At 33.5% G+C, this 15,087-nt stretch overlaps 1 protein-coding gene across 1 annotated transcript in view; it reads right to left on the bottom strand.

Moving 5' to 3' along the window:
- Window positions 1–15,087, bottom strand: part of STRN (striatin, calmodulin binding protein) — a 142,856-nt gene that overhangs the window by 29,041 nt on the left and 98,728 nt on the right. The window contains exons 6-7 of the mRNA XM_012653802.1: window positions 10,529–10,656; window positions 2,791–2,901 (exon numbers count right to left, since the gene is read on the bottom strand). Coding sequence (XP_012509256.1) covers window positions 2,791–2,901; window positions 10,529–10,656 — 239 coding nt within the window. The remainder of the gene's footprint in view (window positions 1–2,790; window positions 2,902–10,528; window positions 10,657–15,087) is intronic.

The following is a 15,087-nucleotide window of genomic DNA, read 5'->3' as shown; positions in this document are numbered from 1 at the left end:
TAAAATTAAGCTAATGGAGTAACATCACTATTTACATACATGAAAGACTGCTCTTGTCCAATTTAGACCACTAAAAGTAATAATACTCTATAATGAAACCACTGCATTTGCTCTAAATGCAGCCAGATAACAGACTGTGAACCTATGATGTACTGAATTAAACACTAACACTCCTGCTTGCTTGCTTAAATTAAGTTACATTCCTTGCCTTACATCCTGAAGCTATCATACCCAAGGTGAAGTCTCATGCCCTGCCAATTACTTACCTGAGCTTTGATTCTTCATTCTCCCACATCCCTGTTTTGACTGTTTTATATAGGATAGAGGCTGAAACAGATCTTCGGTAGTTTTTCCTGTTACAAGTTTAATTAAGAATGGGAAAATCTTACCCATAGTCCATTATGTTTTTTTCCTATACCAGCAAAGAATACAACTATTTTAAAGCAATGTAAACTAATGTCTAGAAATATATTTCAAGATAATATGACTGGAGTACACAATTTGACTGGAAATAGTTCCACCAGACCAAATGAAAAAGACTCAAATTTTTTCTAATGGGTAAAAAACTTTCTAGTTCAACTAAATAAAAGTTATGGTGTTTTAAAAATTAATGTTTCACATACTAGTTCAAAGCTTTGTTTCAGTTCTGTTTTTACTTACACAAGTCTTTAGTTGTTCCCAGATCACTATTTTATCAAGTTATCATGAACTGAAGATGATAGATAAAATGTGAAGTTCGGTCTACAGTCCCCTTATCTTTAGTGAAAGACATTTCACCCCTAAAGAGTCATTTTTCTTCACTAAAAAAACCATGTGCCATATGCCTGAACACAGATCATAACCCCTAGATTCAGGAAATCCAATTGCTTCTATTAGTAGAAATATTGTTCCAGTCAAATGGTGCGGTTTTAGTTAAGTGTTAAATTCCAACTACAGTGATGCCTTGATATTTGATAAGAACTGAATAATCAATGTAAGAGTAGATGGATTCTATAATACATAAGTCTTGGCTACCCTTCCAATAGAAAGATGTTTTACATTTCAAGACATTCATTTTTTTGGCATAATGACCTAAGAAATATCTCAACATTAAGTTAATCTGGAAATTGTTTCTCATGTATAATATCCAAATTTTTCTTGATTTAACTTGTTTTGTCATGGCTTTAAAAGTCATGACAAATTATGTCTCACTTTATGATTAAATTTCTTATCAGCATATTTGGATAAAATGTACTTGTTCTTATGTTTTAATATTAATCTTTTTCACTCTGATTTAACCTATATTGAGTTAGCATTAAATGACATCATCTCTTGGTATGTATACTGATTGATACTATGCTAACATCAATAATGGATACTGACTTTTTATCAAGTCGAGCTAAATATTTGTAAATTCTAAGATATTTTAAGCAAAGATTTAAATGTTCTAAAGTAACTCCCAGATTATAAAAGAATATCCTAACAGGAATGACTAGTGTTTAATAAGCTTTAGCTTAACTATAAAAAGAGAAAAAGAAAAACATATCCTTCCAGTCTTTTGCAATTTTAAAATATATTTCTTCATGTCTGATTTTTCGTTTTTTTTTTGGAGACTGAGTCTTGCTCTGTTGCCCCAGCTAGAGTGCAGTGGCATCATCATAGGTCGCCCACAACCTCCAACTCCTGGGCTCAAGCGATCCTCCTGTCTCAGCCTTCCTAGTAGCTGGGACTATAGGCACACATCACCACGCCTGGTTAATTTTCTATTTTTAGAAGAGATGGGGTCTTGCTCTTGCTCAGGCTGGTCTCAAATTCCTGACCTCAAGTGATCCTCCCACCTCAGCCTTCCAAAGTGCTAGGTTACAGTCATGAGCCACCATGCTCAGCCTAAGTTTGATTTTAATCTTACTTTTTACTACTTTCATATCTCAAAGAATGAAATTCCTATTGCCATAAAAGGGAGGTCAGGCCTACATTTATATTGTCAATGAGGGTGGATGACCAAGGAGGTAGTTTAGCTTTGTTCTCCTAAAAAGATGTTTAAGACTGTTTTCAGGAATGTTTTGAAAGCTTTTATATTTCCATTTTGCATACTTAACTAAGTCCATTGCTAAACTTCATTAATAATTTGCATAATAAAAGAGTTACACATATATGATTCACAGGGCTAAAAATTTCATTTTGGCTTTTGTTTTTGATGTGGCACATATTTTACTGAAAAGAAAAAAGGTAATTGGTAATACTCTTAAAAATGAAATTGGCCAAAATTTTAAATTAGAAAATAAATACTTCTAAAAATTATATATTTGACTCTGTGTCCTGTATAGCATATTGTGGTGAGAGCAAATGAACTGCGTGTTATGAGCACATGGAATATTCAGGGGTAGAAATTAACTTTCTTTTTTCAAGATCTAAAATTATAAATAATAATTTTGGTGGACTGCCAGAGGGTCACACTAGATAAGCTTTATAAATTGTCACTGAAAAAAATCATTGTTATAATTAAGCACATATACTTTTAAAAATCAAATTACCACTGTGGTTGAATACATAGCCCAACACCCTCATGAGGCTCTGGATTTATTATTGGGATTTATTATGATTCCATAATGATATGTGTTTTTTTTTTTTTTTAAGTTCATAATCAAATAGCTAACCATTTAATTTCAACCCCTGAGAGCAGGTGGAAAGGAAAGAGATCAGGAGCAGAAATGAAAAAGAGTAAGTAGTTTTAGGAAAACATTGAAAAAAAATTGGGGAATGTAGAAGAGGCAAGATTTATGATTTACAGATACAATGTTTTCCACTTACTCTTCACCCCCTTTTTCCCCTTTCTCTCCTTTTTGTATTGTTCCTTGAGTTTGGTAATTACTCCCTGGTCCACATTCCAGGCTTCAGGCATGAGACACTGGTCTTCCTTTTCTAAACAGAGTGAAACAAATGAAACATCCTTTTTCAATAAAATATTGAACACTCTAAGTCAATATGACTGAATGACATAACAATAATTTTGTTCACAGTATCACTAAAAAAACAGTCACTGCTTATTTATTAGATATATAAGTCACACAAAATGTAATAGCTAAGAAACAATGATCAATTCAATTTCCTAGGTAATAATAATAAATTTCTCTTGAAAGACATTAAAAAAACACCTGAAAGACTTTAGTGATTTTTAGTAAATCATGCCCAAACACTTACAATCAAGAATCACTCATTTTCAAAATTTTATTAATATTAGGACTGATTCACAAAAAACACTTCATACTAATTTACGTGATGAGAGATTATTATAGAGCGATTATACAAAATAATCTCCAATAATCTTATCGTATCAAGAATTTTATATTTTTGACATGTGTTCATCAATAAACAATGATTTTTATTTTACAGGCTTTGTAAATAGCATTTTGTAAAACTTATTAACCTTTATTCAAAATTTAAAACTATTCATTTACTTATTTATTTATTTTTGAGACAGGGTGTCAGCTCTGTTGCCTAGGCTGAAGTGTAGTGGTGCGATCACAGCTTACTGCAGCCTTTAAGTCCTTCCTGGGCTCAAGCGATCCTCCTGCCTCAGTCTCCTGAGTAGCTAGGACCACAGGCATGCACCACTGGGCCTGGCAATTTTTTTTTTTTTTTTTTAAAGAGACAGGTGTCTTGGTATGTTGCCTATGCTGGTCTTGAACTCCTGGGCTGAAGCAATCTTGCCTTGGCTTCCCAAAGTGCTGGGATTACAGGCATTAGCCACCATGCCCAGACTACAATTTAAAACAATTTAAATGTGTTAATTTATAAATCCTTAAAACAGGAAACTGAGCTTCTAGTAGAAAAGAAACTCAATAATCAATTGTCACTATATCAGGAGAAGAAAATTTAAAGAGTAAACAGAAGCTATATATTTTACATTTATTATAAAATAATTTATATACAACTCTATGTAAATGTTAGCTCAGACCTCTCTAGCTTAAACCCAAGACTCATTTATCAAAATGTTCACTCTACATTTCCATTAGGATCTCTAACAGATATTTCAAACTAAACCAAACTCTCAATCTGTCTTCCCATCCAGTCTGTTCCATCCACAAAGTTCCCCACCTCATTTGATGGCACTTCCATACTTGCATTTGCTCAGACCAAAAACTTTTCTTTCTTTCCCAACATTAAATACTTCAAGAAATACTGTTTTCTCCACATTTGAAACATATCCAGCATCTGACTTCTCAGAACTTCCATTGCTTCTCTGATCACGATGATCAATCCCCCTTGCTAGGATTACCGCAATAATTGTCCCCCTAACCTCAAGTCTATTATCAACACTGGTTGCCCTGGGTAGTCTATTCTCAACACAGCAGCCAGAGTAATGATTTAAAATAAAATCAGACCATGTCACCCTTATGTTCAAATCCCTTCCATGGCTCCCCATCTCACCAGAGGTCTACATGGCCGTACATGATATAGTTAATTCTTACTACACTCCCTCTAGAATTACTCTGCTCTAGCCACTCTAGCTTCCTTGAATTCCTCAAGCATGCCGGGGCTGCTGCTGTCTTAGGGCATTTGCTCTGGCTTTCTTCTTCCTGAACACTTCTTCCCTAGATATCACATGGCCAATTCCCTCATTAACTTCAAGTCAACTGTTACCCTCTCAGTAGGCCTTACCATGACCCCCCTATTTTAAATTGCAACCTTCCCTCTCCCCACCCCACCCTGACCCCAGTTTTCCCTATCTGCCTTATCCTGTTCTACTTTTTCTATTTTCTATAGCATTTATCACCTTCTGGTATACTATATCACTTATTATATTTATTGTTTATTGCCTATATCCTCTTAGTAGACTGTAAGCACCAGAGGAATAGGGATCTTCACCTAGAAGACCTGGCACATAGAAAGCACTTGATCAACATTTGTTGAATAAATGATTGGAATAAACTGAAATGAATCAGAATAAACGAAAATCAATTTTCCTAATTTAAGTTTCAATCCAGTTTAGAAAACTGTAACACCAAATATAACACTATGAAAAACAATTTTAAACAACTCAATGTCTTTATGTATTATACTTAACTATAATTTACCAATAGTAGAAATAATCTTTATATTTCCAGAAAGACATAACAATTAAAAATGTTATTTTTCATCAATTAGTTCTTAATAATAAATTAAACCGAGGGGCTTTTGGATTCTGGAATGTCTTTAGTTTTTTGAGGGAAAAATTTAGTTTTTTAGGTAAAAATTTGAGGTAAAAATTTATCATAATCTTACTAGACTCAAAAAAACAATAGCAATGGAAGATCAGTAAAGATGTATGGTAAAATCTATTTAACTTGCCAGAAACTAACCAGATTGTTAACCTAAGCATATCACTCTTTTTTGAGGGAATAGATAGGAGAGAGATGGAGGGAGCACTTAAAATGGTTTAAATGTTCATTCAACTAAACAAGATTTGCAATCTAGTTTTGCTAAATTGTTAGATGTGAATGCTTTAAATTTGAATTATAAAATCCTGAAAACACACAGGCCAAACTACTGGTATAGAAACCTCCAGTCAACTGAACAATTCCACTGACTCATACTCACTAACAGAGCTATCTAGCAAATTACTAAACAATAAGACAATTCAGTTGTGAGAACAGTTACTCACGTGACTCATATAGCAGGTTAAGTTAAAATGTACACATATGTATCGTATAATACACTGGGCTGTGATTCACACATTAAAGTAAAGGAAGTTACACAAGGGATAGTGCAGCTGTACTCAGAGAAAAACCAATCCCAAGTACCCCTGCAATAAGACTGGCAATGAAAAGGGCCATCTAACAGCTGTGCAGATGTGTGATTCCTCAGGGAAAGACTTCAGTATAGCACGAGTAGATCGAGCTATATTGGTAGACTTGTTGCTTAAAATATGAGTAACATGATACATAAGCTCAGTAGGGAATAAGACAGACCCATTTCATTTTAACTTCCCCTTGGTTCCAAACTTTGTTCTTTTGAAAGAAAAGTCACTCACTAGATAGCCATTGTTTTCTTCGATGACAAAGTAATTATCTTAAATAATTCTTCAAGGATTTGCCACAAAAAAAGAAAAGAAGTGGCATTGGCACCATGACAGAGTCCCTGAAGGGTAAGATCTTAAAGGGTTAACTACCCTAATGGCAAATTTACATGATTTAAGTTAAAATAAAGGCAGATGAAAAATCTGTGTGCTATGGTTGTAAGTTACTACTATCAATATTATCACTGCATCAACAAATTATTTTTTAATGATTCTAGGGCTAATGACCTACCAACCAGCCTAGAAAGTATTTTTCAAGTGAGTACAAACGGCAGTAAGAAGTCATCTAGGCTTAGAAATATAATCAGTTTCTTCCTCTCATGAGAAGGTCCAACAAAAGTAAAAGAAAGCAACTATAGGCTGAGTATCCCTTATGTGAAGTGCTTGAGACCAGAAATGTTTCAGATTTTGGATTTGTTTTGGATTTGGGAATATTTGCATTATACTGGTTCAGCACTCCTGATCCAAAAATCTGAAACCCAAAATGCTCCAATAGCATTTCCTTTGAGCATTATGTTGGCCCTCAAAAAGTTTCAGATTTTGGAGCATTTTGGATTTCGAATTTTTGATTAGGGATATTGAACCCGTAGCAATTTAACATCCCAACAGGAAAGGTCATTAAAAGATTCAACAAATGCCACTAACATTATAATGCTTTCTGATAAAAGAAAGGGGAGTGGAAGTCTACTTTGAATGTAAAGTGGAAAAAAAAAAAAATCAACATAGTATCTCCTCAAGATCTTGTGTTACTGGAATTATTTACAATTAACAGAGAAAGAACATTTCTTTCCTTCAGGTGATCACAAATTATTTTCATTGTGTGGTGTTTCAGGTAGGAATAAAAGATTATACAAAAATCTATTTTTGTTTATTAAAAAATTAGGCAAGGCCAGGCACAGTGGCTGTCACACCTATGATCCCAGCACTTTGGGAGGCCAAGGCAAGAGAACTGCTTGAGGCCGGAAGTTCCAGACCAGCCTGAACAGAGTGAGACCCTGTCTCTACACACACACACACACACACACACACACACACACACACACACAAAAATTAGCCAGGCGTGGTGGCATATGCCTGTAGTCCCAGCTACTCAGGAGACTAAGGCAGGAGGATCATGAGAGCCCAGGAACTTGAGGTTGCAGCGAGCTGTGATGAGACCACTGCACTCTAGCCTATACAACAGAGTGAGACTTTGTCTCAAAAACAAAACAAAACAAAATTGGTACTTTTTCCCTGAACTTACCCAAGAAAGTCTGCTTATCAGTCACTATATAATAACCAAGCAAGTGTAAAGGAGAAAAAATTTCAAAAAAATTTTTACACAACTGAGAGAAGGAAAAAGTATCTTAGTTATTCCTTTTGGTTTTAGAATTCTTTTATATTTCTTTCAGAAAAGAAATACACAAAAAGTTAGGGTTTAAGTAAGTTATTTCTAATGTTTGTAACTAAAAATATAAAAAAGTTCTTCATTTTAAGCAATAAAAGATACTAAAAAACATTTGGACAGAAGTAATACCTGTGTTCTAGTGTCATGATCTCTGTTTTTGTTTTTTGTTTTAATCAATACAGAGTCTCTCTCTGTCCCCCGGCTAGAGTGCAGTGACATCATCATAGCTCACTGTAACCTCCAATTCCTGGGCTCAAGTGATCCTCCTGCCTCAGCCTCCCTAGTAGCTGGGGCTACAGGTGCATGCCACCACGCCCGGCTGATTTTTCTATTTTTGGTAAAGATGGGGTCTAGCTCTTGCTCAGGCTGGTCTCAAACTCCTGATCTGAAACAATCCTCCTGCCTCGGCCTCCCAGAGTGCTAAGAGTACAAGAACGAGCTATACCTGGCCTATTCTAGTTCTTGAAGCTATATTGAAATCTATATTTAATGTAGGTGTTTGGACAAAAGTAGATGAAAAGTTCAAAATGTGGTGTATCTACATTTGAATAATAATAAATAATTCTGTAAAACAATTTCATACCAAGTGTGTAGCTACCTTTACCTTTATGGACAAAATGTTAACTTAAAGGAACATCTACTTCAAATAAGAAACCATTGGTTCATTTTTTAAGAAAACTTAATGCAAGTTTTTATAAAGATAAACTTAAAATAATATCAAAATGATTAGCAACACTGCATTCTCTCAATAAATAAATACTTCCTAAATTATTAGGCCATTAGCGTCTACTGAAATAATCTATCATACGTTCTCAAGTTTCAATGGGTGAAAAGCAACACAAACTATAAGTCTCATCTTAAATAGCTACATAAAAATTTAAATATAAACTTAAGACTATTTGTACATATAATTTTAACAGAGAATCAAGACATCTTTATCAATATTTTTTTGTATACACATATAATTTTTAAAACTTACTTTATACCAAAAAAAATTAAAGTTTACATTTTATCTAATTTTTTATTCAACTGCACCTTTAGTTCTTAAAGGTATACTATAATCTATATTTAAAGTAGCAGCTCAAATAAAAGTGGGTGAAAATTTATGATAAAGAAAATTACTTCAACATACACCATTTCTAACCACTTCTAACAACTTTTTAAAAACAAGATTCATCCATAGTATTGTTCAGTGTAATTCTGTGTTTTAGTTAAAATTCTCAAAGACTGGCAAAAAGATCAATATCTTAAACTTAAAAGAAATCAGAAATTTTAAAGTTAAAATTCCAATTATGCTCTCATTAACATTTCAGTATATTTTAACTAAGATTTCTATACAACCACACGTACAATGCCATGAATTTGTATTGAAATAAGTAAATATAATTTATGAATTAGAAAATTAATGCATTCTAAAATCACACCAAGAGCTGTCAGAAAATTGCAAACAATTTTTTGCAGAGGCAACACCAAAGACTGGTAAAAAATTTCAAAACAAATAGGAATAATTTAACCTTCCACATGTTTGCCTCTCAACTATCCTCTATGCCAAAGCACAATTCTTGAAAAGTAAATCACAATATCAAATTATAGCATATAATCCTATTTCTTCTGTATAAGGACTCTAACTTCTCAGTGGCAGAAAAATGTAGCAAACATTTCTCAAACACTAAAGAATGCTAAACAATGTTTAATTTTAAAATATGTTAAATACTGTTTCTAAAAAGGTTTAGTGAAGTAGCACATAAGTAATTCCTACTGTCATGAACTATTTAATTAAGTCTATGGAAGATTAAGTTAGTCACATTTATCCTGTGGATGTGTGGATACTACAGAAGTTATATATCTAAAAATGCAAAATATGCTCTGCACTTTAAAAAAAGGAAACCAACATTCATCCCTTTTACCTCAAAGAAGTAAAAAATTTCCTGATTTTTAAATCTGCCCACTAAAGAGAAGACCAACAGTTAATGTGTCAGAATAGCCAAACAGAAAGAATATTTTGTTACTTACTTTGCCCCACTATAATCAGTTTCTTGGAAAACTAGCTTCCTAAACCCTTCATAAGGAAATTGTACAATCTTGTTTTACACAAAATGCGTAAGATGTAATAAAAATACAACTTCTAAAACAAAGATGAACTATACTTAAAACTTTGCTTTAGTGTTGAAAAAACCTTGAAAGTAGAAAGTTATCATTAGCAGAACTATACTATGTAGTAGGATTTAAAAAATTACAAATGTGAAAAAATAACTTTATCCATTTTTCAAATAAATAAAACATTCAGAGTTTAAAGTTTAATATATTTTCAGTTGGCCCCAAAGAAAAGGTCTAAGGAAAAATGAGAATAGTTACTGATTCTCTAACTTTATCTGTCTTTAAAGTACACAGAGTATAAGCTCTGAGTTCTGGAATTCTTCAACCTCAAGAGAAAATTTTCTCTCATTCTCAATCGAGATCTCTCTGTCTCATACTCACTAACACACATACACACACACCTGATGAACTGATCACTTTTGAAGAATTTATCACAATCCTACAGTATTAATAGCAACAATGCATTTCCAAACTACTAGCATGATGTAGGCTACAGAAATTTCCCCAAAATACTTGTTTTAACTCTTATTAGATGTTTAAAACTAGATTCACTTAGACCAATTAGAGCAAAAAAACTATGCCTTGTATAAACTGTCAAAACCTAAATTAGATTGAATGACTAAAATTTTCTAACTTATACTTCTTTTTGACCAGAAGATGCCAGAGATGAGATCTACAAAATCCTCCATTATGTTCTCTTATTCAATTTCCACAACATCTAGATTTGCAAGTTCTACTGTCTATGTAGATAACAGAGAAAATTCTGTATATTAATTCAAATTCTTTTCATATTATATTGCTTGTATTTTTTTAAAAAATGAGGTAACTAATTGTACAACCGTCCTTAAACACACACACACACACCCTGGGTAAAAGGTGATAGTAGTAATAAGTTCATAGAATGTTCGACAGTTCAACATTATAGTTCAAGATATTGCCCTCCTGGTAAAACATTAATTTCTTTTATCTACTTAACAACTCTGGTTGGATATAGTATCATTCCTTACCCCAGTCTGTTCCATCACCTGCGCTTCTAGATTCATTGTCTCCTTCCTCTGATGTAACCAAGAAGTCAAACTCCTTTAAAGCTTCTTTTGTATCTCGATCTTCACTGCTATCAGGCAACACTTTTTTCCTAACAATCTAAGAAAAAAAGCTAAATTAAAATATTAGGATATATTATGGATTTAATTTTAAAAGGAGATAGTATCCCTTTACTACTGAAGGAGAAAACTCAATTCTTTTCTTCAGAAAGTGTATCTTTGTTAAGTAACTGTACTAAACTCAAAGAAAAGCACATGTATTTTTAAAAGAGATACATTTGACATTTTAAAGCAGTAATTTAAAATGTCTTCAATAAGATATTTTCTAAAAGATGGCTTCTTTGTTTTATATAAACAAATGAAACCAAATATTGAAATAATTGGAATATAAGACATATATTTAAATTATCAATAAATGAAAAATGTCCTTGACACACTATGAGAACTACAATCAAATTTTACATTTCTTGGATGCCATCTGTGCAGTTTGCAGACATTCTATTCTAACCAAAAGAGGAGACACTTCATAAAACATTGCAGAGTTTTTCAGAATATAACCGTGATGACTTTTTGGGAGAGGAGAAGACAGGGTCTCAATCTGTTGCCTGGGTTAGAGTGCAGTGCTGTTATCGTAGCTCACTACAACCTCAAACTCCTAGGTTCAAGCAATTCTCCTGTCTCAGGCTCCCAAGTACCTAGGACTACAGGTGCATGCCACCACACCTGGCTAATATTTTATTTTATTTTATTATTATTATTTTGTAGAAATGGGGTTTTGCTATGTTGTTCAGCTGGTCTGGAACTTCAGGCCTCAAGTGATCCTTCTGCCTTGGCCTCCCAAAGTGCTAGGATTACAGGTGTGAGCCACTATGCCTAGCCTCCATGATGACTTTTAATACAACTGTATCATTTCCTCACAAAACCTAAAATCACAAAAGCCACAAATTCAGAGATGCATGCTCAAGACTTACAAGGTACTCACTTAGGTTCCCATTATTATTTCTGCTGTTCTAATCTTGCATCTGTTTTCTCTAATAGCTCTCTATATATTCAGTTTTATCCCTAAAATAGCGATTTTCCAGAGTCTAGACTTATATTTAATAACAAATCTGATAAGGGCTGTTATGTCTCATATATTTAGAAATATCTCTGAAATCACAAATCCGGTCAGAGGGTTAAAACTTAAGCTTAATACATGGCTAAGATCCTTATGCATTATCTCCTTTTCAGTCACCTCTACCAATATGAGTCAACAGAAATTAGGATGATTGCTTTGTAGAAGCAAAATGATTCAATATCTCAATTTTTCCAGTGTCAGCTTCTTTACTTCATGAAAAATAGAAACAGCATGACATGATCAAACTTTATCTCTGGACTATTTTGAGTGATTTAAATTATAAAGGGTATAGCCAGGTATGGTGGTGCATGCCTGTAGTCCTAGCCACTTGGGACACTGAGGCAGAGGGATTTCTCGAGCCCAGGAGTTTGAAGTTACAGCGAGCTATCATCATGCCACTGCACTCAAGCCTGAGTGACAGAACGAGACCTGTCCTAAAAAAATAAACTAAAATAAAATTATAAAGGCTTAACAGACAAATCAGTGGGACAGATGAGAGAGTTCAGAAATAGACCCTAAGAAATACCAAACATTTGACTCATATGGCCCTGTTCCCATGCTCATAACTGATACCACTTATCAATCACAGCACTCTTCATCAGATGACATACAGCCTCAGAAATTCTTCTCAACACAGCACTCCAGGAAGCCACTACCAATAGAATAAAGTCGGCATAGTAGATGAAACCTATCTGGCCTTACCTGCCTTGGTTATATGTAAAAAGTGAACAGGAGAAATCAAAGATTATTTAGTGATACTAGAATACTTGGTTTAATTATTTGGCATATTTTTCTAAAATCAAGAAATACTTCTATGCTTGCAGCACTTTCCAATCTAACACCTAGCAAATCTATTAAACAAACGGAAAAAGCAAAATCAGTTTGACATATTGTGAACAGAAAACCTATGCTGAATGTGTACTCTTTTACAAACACAAACCACATTCTAATAGTCTGTTCTAATCTTCCCTGGGCAGCCAGACTAAGGTAGAAAAGTATCTCTGAAGAGTTGTCCCAATGGGACATCCTGATCTTCATAGTTTCACATACAAATACATTGCCTAATCCACCTTCTTTTTTACCCTAGAGGTTTGAAACCTCCTCCCTCTCCGGGACCCTGATAGGGATGCTAGCTCTAATTCAGAGGGGCTATAACAAACATCTTATAGATGGAAAGTCCTTGTTCTCACAACCTGACAAAAAGGGCAGGGAAAATCCAGAAGAAATATATGGAACCTTAAATTGGAAGTCTGAATGTATTTTTGATATTAAATATGGTATTAAGTCACAAAAGTAATTCATGGAGAAAAAAACCTGTTTGTAGGTCTTATCTTCTCAATATAACTTTACTAAGAATGAAGATAAATGATACATGTTTACACAGATCATGTAAAGGACCGTCATTGCAGATCAAGTATCCTATTTTAAATAAATAGAACAAAAGTTCTGTGGTTTTAATGTATAGGCATAGAAGAAAAGTGAACTGTGGTTACCAATGGAGAATAGGATTAGTAAATGGAAAGGGGCAGAGATTGTAATCATAAATAAGCATGTATTACTTTTCCTCCTTACACAGAAGGTTCCACTCCACTTCTATCTTTAATGAGCTTACAAATCAATTTAAGAAATTAAGACAAAGCCAAAAAAGTTATGGGTTGCACAAGGTGCCCAAGTAGATTAGAAAAAAGGATAGACTGTCACTTTGAAAACCATTAGAAGCAGCATGACACAAAGGGGATGAGATTCTTTATACTGTGACTAAAACAGTAGTTAATAATTTGTAATTCCATTACTGTTTCCTCCTAAATGTGGAGACTAAATGTTGCTGTAGATGTCTTTCCAGACAGTTTGAACCTGATTGCTTTTTACATCATGTATTCAAAATAATTATTATACTTAACTGATGATAATGAGAATGTAGATAATGTTGGTCAGGAAAAATGAGGTGAACAAATTGATCATGAAGAAAGAGAAGATGATGAAGAAGAGGAAAATAATCCAGAATGTAAACCAAGGAACAATCAAACTCCAAAGAGAGCAAAGAGAAAGAAAGGAGAGGATATGCGGCTTTGAAGAAACTCCACTATAATAGCCTAAATACAACCAGCAGTTACTAAGAGCTATATGTTTCTGTATCTTCTTAGTGGAATCTATTAAACTATTTTGATTAAAAAAATACAATAACATTTCAAAAACCTGTTTGTTGTACTTGACATTTTAGGATAATTTTCAGCCATTCTCTCTCTATAAGATGCAATAAATTTTCTAAGTCATGCTTATTCATTGCTATAGAGATTTTTAAAGTCCTTTTGGCATATGCTATTAGACTGCAGCTGTGAAAATTATTGTTAAGATAATGTAAGATAACATTATGTTAATGTAAGATAATGGAAACATTAGGAAAACTATTACAACAAAACCAAGTATTTGTTTAGAGATACTTTTTCCTAAAAAACTAGAAGAATTTTTGAGTCCTATGTTTGAATGGAGCTAAGTCTGTTTATATTAGGTGTGTCTTCTTTGCTTGGTCAAAGAATTGCTATGATCTGCACTAACTGAAGACAGTATATTTATGATTTTGATTTTTTAAAAATATACCAGTTCATGGTTTGAGAATTTCTAGTAAGATATGTAACAGTTTTAATAATCAGTTTACAGATTTTTTAAATATTTAAATTGATAGTCACTCGAACAGAAACAGCATCATGATTATTTAGCACTTATCTAGGAATAAAGTATTTTGATGGGAAAATAATATTTCAGTGCAATCATGTCATAGAAATCACAAGTAGTTACACAATTTCTAGATGATTAGGACAGAAAAAAGTGTCATAGAAGTTTAGGCTTTTTCTTTTAGTACAGTAAATTAAGACATGTTTGGATAAGAAAAACTGGGGGTTACTACTTGAAGATTAAATAATATCCATGGCAGGGCTCTATCAGCAGAGTACTACTGAATAGTGACCTGAGGAAACAATAATCTCGAAGTAACAAATGTCTCTGATGGAGCCAGGAACAGAGGGCATAAAAAACAAAGAAGTGTTACATTTATAATGGAAAGCACTTTTTTATAGTTAAACAGATCATTTTCATATATAATGTCTCTTTTATTCCTCACAAATCCTCTAGAGATAAAAATGGGTATTTGTTATAATCTTCATTTTTACAAACTAAAAAACTAAGCCTGATGCATTAAGAAGCACAATTAGTGGCAGAACTGGAGCTTATACCCAAGTCTTTTAACTCTAGATCCAGTCTGCATTCTGTTACTTTACTTCCCTCCTCCCTAATCTAACAAATGTGAAAGTGGAAAGGCACTTTCCTAGCAAAGCAAACCACGTCCCCATCTTTTCTTTCTCTCAAAAGAAAGGGAGAAAAATGAAGAGCACGGAATGGGAGACAAGGA

The sequence above is a fragment of the Propithecus coquereli genome, unplaced genomic scaffold (assembly GCF_000956105.1).
Source record: "Propithecus coquereli isolate 6110/MARCELLA unplaced genomic scaffold, Pcoq_1.0 Scaffold43, whole genome shotgun sequence".
NCBI lineage: Eukaryota > Metazoa > Chordata > Mammalia > Primates > Indriidae > Propithecus > Propithecus coquereli.
The sequence above is the reverse complement of the archived record's forward strand: the minus strand, read 5'-3'. Positions and strand labels throughout refer to the sequence as shown.